This window comes from Trematomus bernacchii, unplaced genomic scaffold (assembly GCF_902827165.1).
Source record: "Trematomus bernacchii unplaced genomic scaffold, fTreBer1.1, whole genome shotgun sequence".
Lineage (NCBI taxonomy): Eukaryota > Metazoa > Chordata > Actinopteri > Perciformes > Nototheniidae > Trematomus > Trematomus bernacchii.
The window spans coordinates 3,770,309-3,791,046 of record NW_022987821.1 but is presented as its reverse complement, the minus strand read 5'-3'; the positions used below and the strand labels follow the sequence as shown (position 1 = coordinate 3,791,046).

The window sequence follows — 20,738 nt, the reverse complement described above, 5'->3', positions numbered from 1 at the left end:
CAAAGGAACCACTCACCCCTTCCTGGCATTGTGAGGAATGTGGAAACTGAAGGGGAAAACATGTCAATTTACATAAAAAATGTCACAATGGTTCAATTCAGACCGCAGAGCTCATTTCATAAACACTTTGGGGAAATGTCAAGTAGGTGAAATCCTTATTTCTTATCAGTGTAAAAGTCCTTAAAGAACAAAACAAGAAAACACTTGTGCTTTTATTATGAAATCCACTCAAGATAAGCTCACAGTCTCCTCCTGATAAGCCTTTTTCTTTTATCAATGAGCATTTTCACCTATATATATAGCAATTTCTACTCAAAGGGCTTCACAAAACTAAAATAAAAACAATACTAACTCATCTTCCCATTGAAAACAGAGTTGTTAGGGAATAATTCTTCTAGATATCTAACCTTTTGCTCTGTGACGTTTTATGATCTACTCTGACGTCTGTTATCTCCTTTAAGGAAAGGCATTGGTGCCATATGTGTTGTTGTCACCAGTTTGTGACCGGTCAACTTGTCTGGCACGAATGGTAATTGTTGTGAGAACGCTGAGGCACTTCTTTATCGGTGTTTGTGGACTCTAAGATGTGAAATCTTTGAGGCCATGAGTGTCGGACGCAGGTGGCTCAGTGTTCCCAGCTGTTTAGTCTACTCCTTCAGAGATGTTGATTCTCTGTGAACCAGTTAAAAGGTCTAACATAGAGAGAGGCTCTTCAGAATTGACGTGGCAACTCTACCGTGTAGTCAGAACCTCTGACTCTTTGATTTGTGATGTGAATCCTCCGGCCGAATACTCTGAATAAACCCATCAGTGTTTGACATCAAAGCTCCAACTCTCACCGTGTCTCCTTCCTGAGTCGGTGACTCCATGCATTGCTACACAGAAGTTTCCTCCACAAGAGTAACATATAACTGTGATTAATAAGAATGCTTAATACCAACACAGGACTAAATGAAACAAGAATGAAATAGCAATAAGGATACAATGAGAATATTAAATAAATAAATATGAACTATTTAAGGAAATGCTACTCTAAGGAACAATGAAAGCAATTGCATCCTGTTGACTTGACGTTGAACTCTTGTTTAACAATGTGTTTTCCAAATGATTAATTTGGGTGTGAAACTCAATTCCTCCGTGACTCACAACTGACTCACTCAAATAAAACCTGCGATAAGAATTATGACATTTGACGTGTTGGGAGTGGGCTGTGGAGGGAATGAGTTTTGTATTGTGTAACGTTATTTACCCATAGTGTGGAAAGAATCACATTTCTGCAAATTCAATCAGAAATTCGAGGTATAATTTCTAACCAAACATATTTTATTTGTACTCAATATCTCCAAAGCAGTGAAACAAAAGCTGAACAGTCTTAGGTTTTTTATTTCTGATCCACTTCTAACTTCAATTTATCTTCACATGAAACTCAACTGTTATGGATACTAAACAGTTGAATACTGTTTCAAAAGAACACAATAACACTAAAAACATGGTTAAAGAAAAAATAAAACAGCAGGTAGACAATTTAGCGAAGGTTTCTGTTAACACTCAACATCCTCTTTATATACATATAAAGTTACTGTAAAACCATAAATCAGTTGTTAATAGAAAATATATATTTTTTCCTGATAAACAAGATATTAACGACTTTTCTATAAAGTCAAAATTAATATTTTCAAAAATAAAAAGTTACATTCTTACAGTGATGCTCCCTACATGGAAGCTCTGCAAGTCATGAAATACTGTACCACACACACACACACACACACACACACACACACACACACACACACACACACACACACACACACACACACACACACACACACACACACACACACACACACACACACACACACACACACACACACACACACACACACACACACACACACACACACACACACACACACACACACACACACACACACACACACACACACACACACACATCTCTTTTGAGTGTTAGGGCCTGAAGGTGATAAGTGACCACCCTTAACCATCAGAAACACAGCAGCTTTAAATAACAAACCTTTCATTTGTTTTTCCAGTTTTCTAAATATATTTTCTCATTTTGGCAACCACTAAATAAAGGGTTTCACGGTGACGTAGCCCCCTGTGGTGGCCATTTTGGTGGTCAACAATCAAGCAGTAGTGAACAAGCCACTTTCTCAGTGCTTGTTTACATACATTATGGTACTTGGAGCCATTTAAACCAATAAGAGCAGGCTTTTTTGGGGGCGGGGACTAAAAGAGACAGGTGTAAACGGAGCGTTTCAGACTGAGAGTGAATACAGGTAAATTCAAACAGATAATATAAGAAAAATAAAGTAGTTTCTGAACATTTAAGCATGTAACATGTTCTAGGAGAAGCCCAATGCATAGACATAAACCTGAATATCAGCATTAAATGTCCCCTTTAAAAGCCCTTTGTTACTTATATAATTATTCATTACTTATGAATGAATTGAAACCATGTTTAAAGGAGCTTAAAAGAATAATGAAAAAGCTGCCAACATTTCTGTTGTGAAAAAATGACTGAATATATTAACATCTTCCCAACAAAGTCAAAAACACTTTAAAAGAACAGAGTGACCTCTATTTGAGCCAGATAAATCCAAAAAATATACATCTTATCACAGAGCTCTACAGCTTAGAGTTGACCTCACACATTCAAACACACACACAACCGACCCCCCAGGATGCCCCGACACAAGGACTTCCTCAATGATCTGGGCCACATTTCTACAGTAAGTGTCAAATATATCATGAAATAGTGTAGTGTTAGTTCTGTTTACTGTGTAGTGAATGACAAGAGGACTTGGTGGCTCGGCTCTGGTCAGGCTCAGAGCTCCACTGGACCTTCATCACAGCAGGAGAGACGACTGCCTTCACATCACTCTGCACAGAAAGAAAGAGACACAGTCAGTTGGTCAGCTCTGTCTCAAGAAACACACATTCTTCCTCACAGGTCCATGGATGTATACAAATAACTGGATATAGCTTTGGAGGGGGGGCCCGTTAATTCCTTGCTCAGTGAAAGCCCAAATGTCCGGGAAAATAACACTGACATTTTTTCTATTTATTGCTTTTTTCCCAATGTGTTTTCGTATGCTGACCTGGAAGTTAACATCGAGAATTCTGACTCATTCCCGCAACAATCTGTATGAAATAATAGGAAATCAGACAGTTTGCATCCAGTGAAGAATGGGAGTGTCTCAAGGCAAACATGTCCTCATATCATGGGCTGGGGTTGCGTTTACTTGACATAAATCCCACACCGGAATGCATAAATAAACACAACAAGTCTAAACCCAGAGAAAAACACCCACTCACAACCAAAAAGACCACATGCAGAAGAACAATGAAACATTGCAGGAATTCTTCAGACATGATTAAGTGCCTGCAACGTCTCAACGTACATGTGGCAGCAATGTGAGATATTTAGCAGGGCCCACTCGACACAGGTGGCCCCAAAAAGCCAATTAGAGCAGGAGTGAAGTGTGTGACGGAGAACCTGGGAAATGGATCAGAAAAAGTGTAGTGTGAGCGGCAGGCGTACTTTCTTATTTTCATCTTGTCCTGCTGTTCAGTTTTCTTGTTTTTCCACGTCTAATCTCTAAGGAACAATCAGTGTTATCCTTATGTCTGCCCTCATGGCCGGATATGGTCCCTCCCCTGTACTTCCTGTGGTGTTGCAGATAAAAAAGTGCCACTGAAAACACTCTCTTTTCATGAAAATATTGCCTTTATACGAGGTTGACTCCCTGTCCTTGTAGCTGTGCCACCGCCGTACCCTAAAGTCCTGGAAAACATGGAAACTCAGACACAAATAGACATTTTACTGGAACAGCAACCTCGGCCTTACTTCCCAGCCGTGATTGAAAGCTGGATGACACCCACTGATTCAGAAGAGACCATAAAAAAGCTCTTTGTGCCCGCAGACATCACAACTCGCCATAGTGAGGGTTTACAGTAGGCCGAACATCTCTCTGAGTTTCTGCATCTAAGCCATGCAGACAGTATTAACTCCTATTTAAAAAAAAAGGGACATATTCTGCTCATTTAATTTATGTTAAATCAGGGGAATGAAAAGCAAATTATGTGCATGAATAGAAGCCACTTGGTGTGTGGAACAAATATTTAAAAAATAATGAAGTCAGCTCCAAATAAGGACAGATGCATCACAGCTTTCTTCCAGTAAACTGCAGTCTGAACCCCGTCACAATAAAAGCCTGTGCTCTTGACATGACCTGGGACATGCAAAATGTGTGTGTGTGTGTGTGTGTGTGTGTGTGTGTGTGTGTGTGTGTACAGTTGAGGGTTATTTTTAACTGGGCAAGCTCCCAACTTTGGGCTCATGTCACTGCTTTCCTCTCCAACGTCTTCTCCACAGTCTCAAGGAGAAAGAGGGTATTTTCTTCTACCACTTCTGCTCAGGCATGCACAGAGTTATACATGAGAAAAGACTTTCAAGTGACGTCTAAAAGAAACGGGAGCTCTTTATTCCCCGAGAACAATCTATTTTTGCAGCCGCCATCCTAGTAAAACATCCCACAGATGGTGCAACACAGAACCATAAATCACAGTGAAAAACAATATTTAAGATAAATGATAGATGTGGGAAACACTCTTAAATCAGCAGCCTGATTCAGCCCTTTGTTGTGTGTGACCCATGTGGTCAGATGTTGGTTTTTGAGGCTTAAAACAATGAAGTGACAAATATAGTAGGAATCAAAACCATGTGTCATCCATCGTTGGGACCTCATAGTATTTAGTGCCACAAAAATGCATAATAGGGCTCCTTTAAAAAAAGGCTCAGAGTACTTCTTCCACCTCTGCCTAAATTGTGCTTTGCCAAATCTGAGAGTGTCCGTGGGACCGCCATGACCTCGACACATCGACGCCGCCTACTTTTGTTTTCCTTCCCTTACGACTTATGCTTGGCGGGCAAAAGCACCGGCGTCAGCCAAAGTTTCTGTCAGTGCAGCGATAACTTTTCGTTTCCCTGCCTCTCCGCGGTGGGCACAGCTCTTCTGATAAAGGGGAAATGGGCAGCGGTCCACACGCAGCACACTGTCTGACTGAGGGGACTGTGGCAAAGGTGTTGACAGGATTCAAAGGAAGTGCTAGCACACCAGCTCTATGTGGAAAGGCTCTGCGAGGTGACCTTTACAGCGAGGCGTTTCATGGTTTCACAGTGCTGTTGTTCACGCACTTTACCAACACACACCTACAACAAAATCTGAGATTATTCCCCCATGCTACTTACTTTTTAAACAGCTGAATTTCCCAAATATTCGCTCCTCTAAGGCTCTTAAAACTTGGCAAGCACAAACAAATCTATTTACTTAACGGCAAAGTGTTCCTTCCCATGGTAGAGATCCTGTACTTTTATTTCGAAGGGTTTCGAAGTTGTTTATACAGTTAAACCTCAGCCTTCTGCTTCTCAAACTGCCCATCTTTCACTTTATTCACCCACGTTTTCCTGAACTGCTGGAAAAACATCCACCTTCACAAACTCTCAGAACAGGAGTTACAGTATTTCTGATGTAACCACCCCTGCATTTCCCAGAATGCCTTTGGAAAAGCAAAGGAACAACTCCTTTGTATTCAAGTAAATGTGCAGATACTCACCGTCATTGCACATGAAGCACTTGCAGACACACACACACAGACACAGGAGCACCACGGCCGCCACGCCGCACATCGACAGGAGGACGATGTTGGCCGATCCCACTGCAGCAAACACACACTTACAGTCAAATACAGTTTATGTTTAAAAGACATCTGGACTAAACGAGAGGTGATGTGGTCCCAGAATAACAACTCTGGACTCCATCAGAGCAGCCATAATTACACATGACTAAAATATCTAAGAATACACACATGAGAAAAACAAAGGGCCTGTTTCTGCTTCACCTCAGCACCCAGGAATGAGAAATATGACTGGTTTCCACCATCTTTGGCAACATTTTCAGACAGTTCTGATGCATAACTTGCACAGGTGTTTTCACTTGTGCTTTGTAAGATCTGCCTGCAAATAAGGGAAGCTGCTCAATTCAAAAAAGCGAAATATCTGCACAACTATTGTCACTTCAATAGTAGATAAACATATATATGTATACAGTTATTTATAGTGTGGATTTTCACCTGGGCTATCTTTATTACTTTCTAAGTCATCTTCAGGTTCATATTTGTATGTTGTGCCTCTACTGTTACATGTTTTAAATATTAGCGTCTCACCGTCTGTAGGCAGGGACACTCTTATAGGTTTCTCCAGGCCCGGGTGTTGCACCACGCAGGTGACGGACAGGTCCTTGATCGCTGATTGGAGGAGCACCGTGCTCGTCACCACAGTGGTGCCGTCGCCCTGATCGTAGGCAGAGGAAACGGGCGGTCCGAGCGTTCGATTCTCCCCGGGGATGTCCCAGGTGATCTCTGCTGGGGGACGGGAGCGGGCCGTGCAGTTGGCCTCAGAGACCCCCGAGGACGAGGTCACATGACTCACCTCTGGATTGGGTAGAACTGAAACACAGATAAGTGGCTGGTTATTATTCTTATATTGGATTGTCTGTCGCCTGTCAATCACTCTCCCTCCACAATGACACTAGTTTTTGTCCTCCGACCGGCCGCAGCAGCTATTCACTAACTGGTGATTTGTGTCTGTCAGCGGAGACAAAGCCCGTTGAGCAGAGCGAGGAGAAACACACACTGAGGCCTTGTGTCTGGAAACAGCGCGCCACTCATCCCCTCGGCTTTCACCCAAATTAAGCACGTCTTTCCCATCAGTCACACCCCTCCCTCTGTCAACATAAAACAAACTCACACATTGGGAGGGTAAACAGCCACTCACTTTCCTGGAACCATCGCTAACCACTTCTAATTCTGCTTTTAATGCTGTGGTTGACACCTCTCTGGAACAGTAGCGGGAAAAAAGAGGAGAGATGAGAGCGCCGTCTCCAGAACAGTAGTTCAATGACCTCTCACCTCCAGGTTTGTTTATAAAAGGCGCTTCCTTCCTTCTCCTGAGCCATGTGTTGGACACGCACACACACACACACACACACACACACTGCTCACAATGCATCGCCAGGACAAAGTGGAAAACAATCCTAAGTTGTGCAGTGTTTATGTTCAGCCTGTCATTCTGCATAACAAGTACTTTTGATAATTGAAGTATACTAAGCTGATTGTGTACTTTATATTATCCTGAAATGAGCCATTGTGCAGAATGAGTACTTTCACTTTTGGTACTTGAAGTATATGTTGATGCTAATACTTTTGTACTTACAGTACATTTGGAAATCAGGACATTTAATGGAGTATTTTAAGACCATAGTATTTCTAATACTATGCTAATTTTCAAGTTTCATAGTTGTACTTTGTGCCTCTACTGTGACATGTTTCCATGCTTTAATGTCCAAAAAGGTCTTTATTTTTCTCATACTAAGCTTTAAAGTATCTTAAAGTAGGTCAGGGTCCTTAACCTAGATTCTATTAAAAGGATCTCAACCTATTTACTCCAAACACTTACCTGGCATACACTTTCGCATTTGAGGAATTCCGGCTCAGTGTCACTTACAATAAGAAAACACATAGTACACATGCGCTCACCGTAGACGGAGAGGCAGGCGGAGCCGCTCTTGGTGCCGTCCGGGTAGGCGTGGAACTCGCAGGTGTAGCAGGCCTCGTCCTGCGCACTCACGGCCTGGATGGTGAGCTGGGTGTCGTCCAGCGTCCGGCTCAGGCTGAACCGACGCCTGTAGCGCTCCTCGATGTTGTGGTGGCCGCGCTTGGTGTAGGACGCCACGGTGGAGGTGTCGCCCTGCTCCGCCGTCTTCCTCCACAACACCTGGTGCACCTTCTCAGGCAGGCTGTACTCGCAGGAGAGGGTGACCGGCCTGCCGCTCAGAGCCGTCCTGTTGCCCTGTAGGCTCACTTTACCTGACACAAGTCAATATGAAAGATAAAGAATTTATTTGTTTTGTGTTTTGGGTTCCCTGTATAAATTGAACTGTCAATTAAGCAAAATGTAATATAAATAATAATTAAAAAAAATTATATTATTGAAATGTTTGAGTGACGAATTATTCAGTCTGTGTTGTTGCTTACATGTTTATTTGTCTGTTGATTAATTTCTGCTGTACAGTAAAAACTTTACAGCACAGTGGCTTGTGTCTAACGACAGGAGCCTGGGTGTAATTAAACAGTGTGTGCACATTTAATAGGAACAACAGGAAGGGTACAGTATCTCGCTGGGTGGGCTTCTTCCCTGTGGATCTACAGGTTCATTAGCCCTCCACTTCCTGTCTCATAGGAGAAATAGTTAGAAAAACAAACTCCCTTTGTAACCCTAATTTGTCTCTGTGGAAAGAGGAACAAAGGTGGAATTGGTGAGGTTTAAGCAGGACTGACCGGTGACGCTGACGCACGTGGCCCCCTCCAGCGGGCCCCTGGGAAACACGTCGAAGATGCAGCTGTAGCAGCCCTCGTCCTCGGACCCCACCCTCTGGATGGTGATGTAGCTGCCGTTGCTGTGCGAGGCGTTGAGCTGCACGTTGGGCTCCTGATGGCTGACGCGCACCGGCTCGCTCGGCTCGTACGCCAGGAGGACCTTCTTGTGCCGGTCGAGCCACCGTACCTGCCGCACGGTGTCGCCCGTCTCCGTGGTGACGGAGCAGCCGAGCAGCAGGGGGAGGCCTGCCTCTGCTGTTACACTGGCAGGAGCTACCACCTGACCTGAAATCAGACAGAGACATTTTTTATTAATTGGTGGCACCTTGATATATCGTTGACATCCACCTGGATCAATGTTTTATTTAATTTGTGTATATATATATATATATATATATATATATATATATATATATATATATATATATATATATATATATATATATATATTCACATTTTCATTTTAACATTTGGATTGTCTTTGTTGTGAATGTATTATCTTTTTTAATGTATATACACAACACCTATTGCGCATCTTCTGCCATATTGTGTGAACTTTTTTAAGCAGAAATTCTCTTTGTTTTTTAGTCGTTCATGGTTGAATTATGTTTCCACGTTGAACAAATGTATTTTCTTAAAGATTTTAAGGTAAATCAGGGTGAGTAAGTGATAAAGAAATGGTGCTTCTGTGGGCATCATCAAGGCCACATTTCTTTCAAACAGAAGACACCTTATTTATAAGGAAACTGAGCTCACTAGAGTTAGATTTTCCTCCATAAAATGAAAACTATAAGGAATATGAAACATACCTTGCGTCCTGGACACAGCCAGTCCTGAGATCCAGAGCAGCACACACAGGAGGGCGGGTCCACACATCGCACACTGAGGCCGGGTTACCAACACACACGATCTGAGCCAGAATCACATCCAGGCTGCTGCTGCAAACACAGACACTGTCAGAAAACCTGTACAGAAACTATGAGGATGAGGAGGCTGAGATGAAGACATACCCCGCTCAGAGGTCCAGTGTTGTTGAGCTGCTGCTGGTCAGTACAGTCTCTGCATCTCACTCACACACCGCCTGCTGCAACATGAGCCAGAGGATGACATTAGCCATGACATCATCATAACAGATTACACTCTTTACTTAACACTGGAAAAAAACTACACAAATGTCCTCATCTTGCAGCTTTGGGACATTAGTTGCAGTGATGGTAAGTACATTTAGTATTTTGACATACTTTAACTAGACTTGAGTAGCCATTTTATGCTACATATGATCATACTCCTCAATTTGAAGGCAAATATATTACTTTGAACTCCACTTAATTTATGTCACAGCTTTCTACAAATTCAGATTATTGGCTAATACAAAATATAAACCAACTAAGAGCCGGCCAGCTAACCAATCAGAGCAGACTGGACTCTGGTTTTAGACAGAGGGTGAAAAGAGGTGCTGCAGCACAGGCAGTATGAGAAAAATAAAGAGCTTTTTGAACATTAAAGCATGGAGACATGTCACAGTAGAGACACTAAATATAAACATGAACCTGAACATGAGCAGAATAGGGCCCCTTTAAGTGCAAAATCTACTAGTATTTTTTCTAGCACTGATTAGTTGCCATGGAGCTGCAATGTACAAGCGTCAACAACAAACAGATGCTGAGTCAGGACACGTGCCCTGGGGTCTAATGCAGGTTTTACGTGATAACCTACGTGCAGTAAAGCCACGATCATCCGGCGGTAAAAACAAGCCGACACACTTTGATGTCTAGACTACCTGGAGATTTCTAAATCCAAACACAGAGAAATTACAGGATGGTGATGCAAGGTGTAATGAGGAGTCACTACTGGATCACCACAGGAGTGTAAGGGTGTGTGGAGGGTAAATGTACCACTCTCAGGTCATTCTTTGGACAAAAGGCTGGAAACAGCAGGGATCAGACTCTAAAAACCACATCTCAGGGCTGTGTGTGTGTTTCTTTTACAGTGCCAAACATCTGGATTCAAACATGGAGCCTTCTGTTCAGCTCAAGTTAAATCACTTTGTCACTGCTGATGTCTCAAATATGATCCCATCAATCAACTCTAAGGGCTTTTATTGTGCAAAACTAGCAGGTAGAGCTTAAAAAGGTAATGAGTTTCACTATAAGGAGAGCTGACACTTCAAGAGAAGGACTAAAATCCTAAACTACATCCAGATGTGTACTGGACTGCTATGATTAGAAGAAATAATCCACAACTTTCTAAAACAAAAATGCACTTTAGGTTAATTTTTCATGCACAAATGTCAGAAAATCCAGTTTGAGACTCTAAAATATGGAGATGTTACAATTTTTCCCTATTAAAATCATATTTAACTGAATAGATTTGTGTTTTGTACACAAATGAATGACCTTTTTCACTTTTTTCCCACATTTCTTTCACAAAACGAAACGCTGAAACTGTATTTTTGTATAAAAAAAAGAGGAATTGCAATGTAAAATAATTTCACCCACAGAAAAATAGTATAACTGGACTTATACATCCAGAAACACTAAGAAAACAGCAAGATGTTTATAAATAAGGGTGTAAGCAAGTCAATTAAGCTTACAGGTAATTAACTTAACTGACGCGGATTTAAACTTATTTTGAAATGTAGGTCAGTGACACGGTGTGCGAGTGCGAGTTAATGATGAGGGAAAACAACACCTCGAGAAGACGTTAAATGTCGTTTTCAAAGTGTTACAACATTCATATCTTCACAGACATATCCCAAAAAGTTTCACAATTACACTAATGTAGGTGTTTTTACATTGTTGGAGGAAATAAACCAACTACAAACATTTTCAAGTTGCTCCATATCTTCATATTTTCTGCAGCTAAAATCGGAAGAAAGCATCAAACTCACCCCCTGGCCGATGAAAACACTGAGAGTTCCCGTATGTGAGGTGTTGTCTGAGCTGCAGGTAATGTGAGAGTGCAGCATGCTTCAGGTTTAACTCACAGAGCAGCGCCCAGAGTTTCCGGCTGCTGCATTCACTGCCTGATCTCTAAGCATCAGATCAGTGCAGTAATGTGGAAAGTGCGACCTCCAGTGGCCATGCGACGCAACTGCAGCCCAACAAATGCACCTGACACACTTAGCAAAATATATTTCTTAGAAGATTATTTATCTATGTCAATATGTTCTGGAAGTACCTGATTATCATTACTTAATATTGCCCCACTGTATTTTCTAAACTACCAATACAATTATATTTTATCTGGGGTTTGTTACTTCTTTTTTTATCTCATAATATACACCATTAATATAGAAAACCAAAATCTTACAACTCCTTTACCTTACTTGTAACATTACCCTTTAATAAAGTTATTATGATTTATTTTCAAAGCCCCAAAATTCCACCCTTAAGCCGTAATGCTTATAAAATAACAAAATCAACACAAATTTAGTTTTGAGATTTTATTTTACAACATTATATATATAATCAGTTTGAAAAAATACCCAATCATTTCAAGATTGTGATAATTGCACATTTTGTAAAGCACATATTCTGTGTTTTTAGTAGTCGTAGTAGCAGGTGAGTCTTCTACAGTGTTTTTTATTTTAAATTGTGTACTCTATACGTCAATTCATGTGCAATGCAATTACATGCAAAATAAATTCCAATTTGAGATCAATAAAGTATATCTAATCTAATATCAGATCATTTTATATTAAAACAAATACAAAAAGTATAAACAAATATAAAAGAAGACAAATATGTACAAAAAAAAGGTCCACATTATGTCACAGATTAAGTACAAATATCTAAATGGCTGTTCATGAGTCTTTCTGATTGCTGGATATTTTCCTATGAACTGGAACAGACATGTTGAGTTATAGTTTCAGGACTATATAACTGTTGTGGCTCTACAGTCCTGAGAGATTTAGTTTGTGATCATGAAAAAAGATTCTTTTTAACTTTCAGATTTGATGTCTCGGAAGGTTTTTCTTTTTTCACAGAAGAACATCGTAGCCGTAGCTCGTTCTCTTCCATCATTAACGGTGTGCAGGTCCTTCAGATAAAAACAAGAAGCAGTTTCAAATAAGTTCTTGGGAAGTAGGAATCAAGATAAATATTTATAATAAAGGAATAAACTGACTTACTCAAGAGAGTCTTTGGTTGATTTCTGAGGTGTCTTGGTCCTCTCAGAGTCCTTCTCCGACCCACTGAAGGATTTAAGAAGAAGAAGACATTTAATGTATTATATATTCACTTTGAGGCATAGCATTGTGCCAGACTAGGACTACATCTTAACCTATAACATATTATTAGTTGATTATATTTTGCATTATTAATTAGAAAATTGAAAGTGACTAAAGGTATGAAATAAATGTAGTTTATGTAGATGTCCTGTTTAAAGGTGAAAGTGTTTTTTGTCCAGTGGGAAAGGTGCTTTAATAGGAGTAGAGTTAAAAGTATAAAATTACCTTTTCAGATGTCTTCTTCTACACAGGAAGGCGATGATTGCAACAGCAACACACACACAGAAGAGTACCACAGACACAATGATCAGAGCCAAAGCTGTGAGAAAAGATGGAAAAACATGAATAAAGCAAAATACAGATAGAATTGTCATACTGACTTAAGGTCACCTACAGGATAACTTACCAACACCACTGTTATCAGGCCGGGAGTCTTCTTTAGAACCTGGAAAATAAAAACAATGAGCTATAGAGAAATCGTTAATTTTCTTGGATTTTTGTGGAAGTGTCTCTCACCTTTAATAGCCGACATGTTAACCTCAGAGATCGTCATGGACGCCTCTTTCTGAGGAGCCGAGAGAACTTGTGCGGCACATACAACCTCTCTGCTGTTGTTGTGAAGACGAGCTGTCACGGTGACAGTGAATGTTCCGTTGCTATTGGCGACAGATGTAGAGTTGTGAGGAAGAGTCAGGGTTACCGTGGGAGCAGGTCGACCTGTAGCTGAGCAGGAGACCACCGAGTCTACGACGTGCAAAAAGGGTCCGTGCAGCTCTGCAAAGAGAAACAGATTTTAATACAGAGAAGGCAGATGAGGGAATGGGAACCGCGGTGCATTGTGGGACGTTGATATTTAGCATCCAAAATTCATAAAGTACACACAAAATACATTTCCCCTTAACTCCGTCTGTCTGGTGATGGGAGTTAGCACCTACACCTGCATGCTATTAAAATGAAGTATCGTATCCTTAGAAGATGGCTGACCTGCTGTTGATGACGTCCCATTCCCTAAAATAAATAGGTTTTTTAACAAAGTCTCTTACCATAGATCTGGAGGCAGGTTATCCCGATGAAAGCACCTTCAGGGATGGTGTTAAACAGACAGCGATAGCATCCTTCATCTCGCTCCGTGACGTTCATGATATTTATGGAGCAGTTCTGCAGTCCAGCAGTTTTAAACTCCACTCTTCCATTAAAACCAGGATTCACTGTCCGACCAAACTTTCTGGTGTAAGTAGCGATATTTTCCTCGCCATCGCCCGCAGGGAGGACTTTCTGCCAGGTGACTTGCAGAACATTCTTGGATTGCATGAGCTGACACTGTAAGCATGACTCTTCTCCCACTCCTGCCATCACAGTGTGCTGGGTCTCTACCAGAGCGCTCAGACCTGCAGGAGGGGACAGTTTCAGGGAGAAACATTACTTCCAACAGTAAAAAAACAGTGAGGATTTATATATTCAATGCCTGCAATTGCATGCTTGAGACGTCATTTTTCTTCTTAGAGCAGGAAAGACATGCATTTTGCTTCAAGATGTCTTTATATACTTTTTTTAAACACAGTCCTCAGACACTTTCAATAGTTAAACTCAGTACATACAGTTCAAATAGTTAAAACTAACTATAAGGTCATTATTCTGACATAACAGGTTTTAACGTAAAATGCAGTGTTACCTTCTTTTAAAAATCGAACTATGAATATTTTTACACTGCACTGTAACTTCATGTATTTTATAGCCTGTTCCATGTATATGTTATCCTCTTTGCTTTTAATCAAATGTTTAGTAGTCATTTTATAATCTCGCTGAATTATTTCTCAATGCTCTTAATGTCTTTCATTTTTGTAAAGCACCTTGAATTGCCTTGTATTGAAAGCTGCTATACAAATATAGTTGCCTTGTGGTGACGTTTTAGTCAGAAAGTAATTTGTATCTTTTCAAAATACGATATAAAATATACATTTTATGACACAAATAATATTATCCTTTTATTTAACCGCCAAAACGTACTACCCTTCCTACTAAACAAAGAACAACAACGCTACAAAGTTCACCCAGCGGTGTGTTTAAGAATAATAAATAAGGTTATAAAACATTAATGTATCTTCTATTTCTTACCTTTCTGAAATAGTCCAAACGCACAGAGGAATATAACCGCATGTCGAGCCATCTTCACCTACATTAACCGCCTAACGTTCAAATCATAGACTGTATATATAAAGGTTCAAATTCAAAACTTTCACTGACAGCTTCCGGTCAAATCGAAACTAAATCATTAATCGTTAACGAAAGAAGCACTCAGATATGGGTTGCAGTCGAATAGTCCAAAAATCAGCTCCTAAATTCTATCGTCTATTCCTTGAGTGAAACCCATCGGGTTAAGGGATAGTGGATAGGAGAATTCAAAAGGATTTAGGAGAAGAGACTGCGGTACTTTAGAGAATCCGACTGCACTTTCACTATCCGACGTGTTTATGATGCGCCAGCGGACGTCATAAATGTGCGTCTGCTGCTGTGGGGAAACTATGGAAACTACAGTTTTCTATACAGCGGACTACAACATGGATGTAATAAGAACGAGGGACTACTGTAAACTCATCTAGAAACTCTGCACCGTGCTCTGATGCTGTTGTTTTATGCTTTATGAACGGGGACAACAGAGAAACATATTCTTCATGACCAAAGTTGGAATTGAAATAAAAAAGGAAAGTGAAAGTCCTGCATTCAAAAGGTTACTCAAGTAAAAGTACAAAAGTATTTGTAGTACTCATTATGCAGATTGTCCCATTTCAGAATCATTTATATGATATGATTTATAACGATTGATCATTAAAGTGTTATCAAAGCTGGTAAAGGTGCAGCTAGTTTTAATGACTTTTATATACTACAGGGTAGCTTGTGAATTTACTCACTTTATTTCACATCATTAATCAAAATCTGTAAGTAACTTAAGGGACTAATACAAGTAGTTGAGTATAAGTACAATATTTGCCTATGAATTGTAGAAGACAGAGAAAAAATGAAATACTCTTACTTAAGTACAGTACTCGAGTAAATGTACTTAGTTACTTTACACCTCTGGTTTTATTAACCCAAAATCTAGTTAGAGAATAAATTATTTATAACACACAGTTTCAACACGTTGAACATATTGCAGATAATAGTTTAATAATCCAGTGTAAAACAGTGATGCAACAGTAAATGAATACACACAATTAGCTTTTTAACACATATAGAGCCCTACAGTTACAGTTTATGAGGAAATATGTCTGTGGTGCAATAAATAACATTTGGACAGAAACGTTAAAGTGCAAAACTGCCAGAAAAGTGCAAAATAGCAGCAACATACATATATTATCATTATTACATGTTACTTGTTAGACGCTTTTATCCAAAGCGACTTACATATTCAATACTGTGGACAATCCCCACAGGAGCAATTTGGGGTGAAGTGTCTCAGGGACACAACGACATGCTGACTGCAGTGGGGTTTGAACCTGTGCTGCCCTTATCCCAACACCAAGGCTCTACCCACTGCGCCACACGCCATATATGATGTTAAATATGATGTATAATTAATAAATATAATAAATATAGATTCTTATTGTTGACTTAAACAATCACCTGGTTTGCTCTATAATCAACTTAATTAGAGGTCAAATTTGCTGCAAAATTAACACAATAATATATATTTTTCTTCCTGTGATTTTCTTCCTGCTTTCTCTTTCTTCCCCACACAGCACACCTTGCACCAAAACAGTTTTTCATATCTTCCTGTTAATGAAAACCTTTTATATTGCACTATGCTGCCGTCACTCTCACCCTGAATAACAGCGAAGTGCTTTCTACATGTGATGGATTAAACTTGAAAGTAGACAGTGAAAAAATCCTTTTGTAAACATTTGACCACTCCTGAACTTTGCTGATGCATAAAGTGCTGAATAATTAAATTACAAAGAAATGTTTTAAATACTATCTGTGATCCTTGGTTTGCAGCTTTTATATTAAACACTATTAAAGGTTACATTAAAACTAAATTTAAATCATTATTGCCCATTTTCCTTTCTTCTGGTCTCCTTAACCTGCCAGGAAGAAAGAAAAGCTTGTTAACCCTACTTGTAATACCTCACTATAAGGAGAAGTATGTACAAATGTTAAATATCTCACCTTGTTCGCTTTATTGCAACAACAACAACGATGATGATGATGATGATGATGATGAAAGTGACTGAAACTACAGCAGAAGTCACAAGTGCAGTCCCTGAGGTGGACTGTGTTTTCCCTGCACACAGAACAAGATTAAGGTTAATGACCGTTAAAAGAGAAAGAGGAAGGTGGGAAATGTCAGGGTAACATGATCTGTCACGAGTCGACCCAGAGAGCAGATGATGACGCAGCAAATCATTGTCCTGCTGGTCAACATGAAAGCTAAGAAGAAGTGAAACTGAAACAACATCTAAAATTAGGGGGCTTTACTGCACAGCTGACTCTGTTTACACAGTCTCGAGCTCTGGGAGTTTTTTGACTTCTTGTAATGTGCAGTATGAGGAAACTTACTGTCAATGATGAGTCACAGCATAGCAGTTTAACAATAGAAGTGTGGCGTACCGGCAGTAAACAAAGGAGACACTTGTAGGATATTACAACTTTGTGTTAAAAAAGTTCCATCCTGGTTAAAGTTACAGAGGGGGGAAATCCGGCAGCCATAACACCAGCTTTGCCAGATTTAAAAGCGCCCTTACATTTTTTTAACTGGAACCCAGAGTAAAATGCTTTTTATAGCTTGATATGGAATGTGAGTATGAGGGTGTCATACTCACATTCCTTTAAGTGAGTATGACACCTCCTGTGCCGACACTGTGGGCAGGGTGTGAAGTCAGTAAACATCCTTCCAGTCAGTCAGTATAATAATTCCGCACATTTCCGGAACTTCTACAGGATGCTGATCATCATGAGTAACTTCCAGCTAAAGAACATGTAATACAAAAGGATTGTCATGCATACCTTCCTCTTCCCTGGCAGGTAAATAAAAGGGAATCCTCTCCCTCCTCTGTCCCATGGCTCCACTGTTCAGCAGGCAGTCCACATGTCCTTCCCTCCCAGCAGGGAGTCGCAGTGTGATGTTGCTGCTGCTGGTAAACGTCTGGTCTCCATTTGCTACTGTAGTGATCAGCTGCCGGTGTGTGTGGGTGGCTTCAGAAGGGATGTCCCACTGTATGGTTGGAGCTGGTTTTCCTGTAGCAGAGCAGCTGAACACAACCTCTTCTTCCTCCTCTTCCTCAGGGTCACTGCTGGGAGCATGCACTTCTGTTTTAAAACTGGATATTCCTTAGAATAGAAAATAAGAAAACACTGACCTAAATACTTTGCAGGCTTGAGGAGTAACTGATTACAGTTACATGCAAAGAGACGTAATGAGATTATTGTTGCAAAAAACTAAAAAGAGAATAATGTGTTTGTTGCAAAAGGATCAGATTTGATTTTTTCCTTGCAAGCTGTACTGTTCAGAGAGCACAGCATTTTCTGTCAGTTTAGATCTTATTTCTGCTTTTTAAACTGTAGTATATGTGCTCATGTTTTTCATTGTTGTGTATACTTTACTCTTTAATTTATTTGCATTGCATATGATATTTAGGTAATCCAAGCAATTACATTATTTGGACTTTTTCCCTACATGTTGTTGCATTTACCTTGCACTGTGAGGCATATCTGCTTCCTCATGGACGCCTCAGGAAACACGTTGAAGACGCAGATATAACAGCTTTCATCCGCCCAGGTGACGTTGGCCAGAGTGATGGAAGATGAGCTGAGCGTCGCCTCTGTGAAGATCACCTTCCCTCTGTAGGGATCATTCACATGCTCCCCAAACCGCTTACTGAACGTCGCTAAATTCTCTATGGGCCTGTCCGGGAAAAACCTTTGCCATGTCACCTGCTGCACACCTATTGGGAAATGGAAAATTTCCAATCAACCATTTTTTTCCAAGTACTAATTGGACTTGGTAAATATTACAATTTTACCAACCAAACAACCAGCAAGCCAGACAGACAGTCAGTCAACCAATGAATAAATAAATACAGTTTTCCCTACCTGTCGGGTTGGCTACAGCACATCCATATTTGGAATCCCGTCCATATGCCACTGTCGTATTTCCATAACCAGTAATCTGCGACATGGATGCTGATAAGAAATGAAACAGCTGTGTCAGTGTATGAGAATGAAAGTAAAACCTGTGCTTCAAACATTCAAAGAAATAACAAGGATTCACTTTGACTGTGAATAAAATACTAAGCTTATCTGTAGATTTTCAAAAGAGAAAAAGTCCTAGCCTTTAACATATGATATCAAATCACAAAATCACTTTAACAATTCTACAAATTAAACATAGGCAACATGATATTATACATTTGACAACAAAAGATCTGGATATATATTCTCTAACAGTATGCAGTGAATACAGAAGGGTAACCCTCTTCTTACCTGTAAACAGCAAAGCAGTCATGGTGAGGATCAGTAACATCTTGTTCTGTTGCTGCTGCGTTCAAGTACACTTTCAGTTCTGCCTCTCCTGCTTTTAAAGGGCAGAACAAAACTGAAATGAAACTGAAGGAGCCGGAGGGGAATCTACAACTACACATCAGCTCTTATTGATTTGTTTGAGATTAAGTGCTCTGATAGAAAAAAAGGTTGGCTTTTTGTGTCATTAAGAGTTTTAAACAAAATAAATATACTCTCTGCAGAGATGTCTGTCAGGGAAAGTAACTGAGTACATTTACTCATACTTTGCAGATTCATATCATTAATAAATCATTTAAATCATCTTCTGGATGATGAAGTACTTTAATGGAATAAGACACCCAACAGTAAAAAAAAAAGTACATTAAAGACAGCTTCACCATATACAGATGCAAACAATTACATTTGAATTATCATCCAGTTGTATGAGTAGTTTTAGTGTTTTAAGCATAGTATGATAATACTTTTTGCACTTTTACTTAATGAATGAATAAATAAATAATAATACATTTTATTTATCAAACGCTTTTACAGGTGCTTTTCGAACAAAAATAAATCGTATCTTCTAAAAATAAATCTTATCTTATATTTGACTTTAAAATCACATAACTTGGCTCTTATTGTAAATGTGAATTCCAGTAAATGTGTCTTTACCTTCAGTAATTTGTAGTAAAGTAAGTAAAAATCCCAGAGCAGAAGTTCCCACAGAGGTGTCATGGTCTAGAGACCATTTCCCCTCAGTGTGGTGGACGCTCTATCAAATGTAAAGAGTGATACCAATGTAAGGCTGTACATTATGAGCCACAGTTTACTCGAGCTGAACTGGAAAGCCCATGAGAAGGCAGTCCTATCTCCATCTCTAAAACAGAGAAATGCTGTTTTCAGAGAAATACAAGTCCTGGTTTTGAGTTTAAATTATTCCTGGATTCACATTTTTGTAAAGCATGTTTCACCTCAATATTTAAAGGGTTCCTATTAGGCTCATGTTCAGGGAGTTTGTGGGAGTGGGAGAGAAACTCCCTCTGGAGGGAACAGAGATTGTAGCCTTTGCAGACCATTTACATGCACAAAAACCTATTCACTATAGGAAAGGCCCCAGGAGATCACCAAAAAGCATACAGTGCCCCTTTAAAATCATTTTAGTTATATGATTTCACGTTTAGTCATCCTTCATAACATTCCTGAATGTTTTGTCATGAAACTTTTGAGTTTCAGGAAGTATCACAGCCCCGCTAACAGGAAGGATTCAAAGAGGGAACACAGACTTGAAGCCCAAAGCGGGGTTAAACCCAGGAAGTTTGATGTTTGATTGGCAACAAACACTCATATCATTAAATCTCTTGTGTAATCTTGTTTATTTCCTCTGAATTTTTTTATTTTATCTTTGGAAAGAACCTAGCTCTAATTCTGTGGAAGAGGCCTAATACTATAATTTGCAGCCTTGGGGATAAAAATGAATGATGATATCATTATCACATTAATTCATGCTATAAAAACCTCTAAAGTCATTAAGATAACACTCTAAGTAGGAAAGTCC

The 20,738-nt window shown here is 39.8% G+C and overlaps 4 protein-coding genes across 10 annotated transcripts in view; all 4 read right to left on the bottom strand.

Annotated features, from left to right (window-relative positions):
- The window catches only part of LOC117499160 (amyloid beta A4 precursor protein-binding family B member 1-interacting protein-like), a 611,089-nt gene that overhangs the window by 377,347 nt on the left and 213,004 nt on the right, over positions 1-20,738 (bottom strand). The window lies entirely within an intron of this gene.
- LOC117499133 (OX-2 membrane glycoprotein-like) lies at positions 1,892-11,594 on the bottom strand. 6 transcript variants are annotated; one of them, XM_034151462.1, is made up of 8 exons: positions 11,348-11,594; positions 9,468-9,541; positions 9,267-9,398; positions 8,419-8,742; positions 7,618-7,947; positions 6,247-6,528; positions 5,638-5,739; positions 1,892-2,901 (listed from the first exon to the last, which is right to left on the bottom strand). In XM_034151462.1, exons 3-8 carry the CDS (start codon positions 9,331-9,333, stop codon positions 2,897-2,899), a joined length of 1,110 nt encoding a protein of 369 aa, XP_034007353.1. In that variant the 5' UTR covers positions 9,334-9,398; positions 9,468-9,541; positions 11,348-11,594; the 3' UTR covers positions 1,892-2,896. The 6 variants fall into 6 exon arrangements, with proteins under 6 accessions (XP_034007353.1, XP_034007355.1, XP_034007356.1 ...); XM_034151464.1 differs by having other exon boundaries at positions 9,267-9,392; XM_034151465.1 differs by having other exon boundaries at positions 9,468-9,538.
- On the bottom strand, positions 11,888-15,043 carry LOC117499140 (OX-2 membrane glycoprotein-like). The gene is made up of 7 exons (XM_034151475.1): positions 14,804-15,043; positions 13,732-14,076; positions 13,205-13,462; positions 13,095-13,133; positions 12,914-13,007; positions 12,590-12,652; positions 11,888-12,498 (listed from the first exon to the last, which is right to left on the bottom strand). The coding sequence occupies exons 1-7, from the start codon at positions 14,853-14,855 to the stop codon at positions 12,381-12,383; spliced, it is 969 nt and encodes a 322-aa protein (XP_034007366.1). The 5' UTR covers positions 14,856-15,043; the 3' UTR covers positions 11,888-12,380.
- Positions 15,833-19,706, bottom strand: LOC117499146 (OX-2 membrane glycoprotein-like). The gene is made up of 6 exons (XM_034151482.1): positions 19,166-19,706; positions 18,776-18,865; positions 18,376-18,627; positions 17,690-18,013; positions 16,853-16,967; positions 15,833-16,767 (listed from the first exon to the last, which is right to left on the bottom strand). Exons 1-6 carry the CDS (start codon positions 19,203-19,205, stop codon positions 16,707-16,709), a joined length of 882 nt encoding a protein of 293 aa, XP_034007373.1. The 5' UTR covers positions 19,206-19,706; the 3' UTR covers positions 15,833-16,706.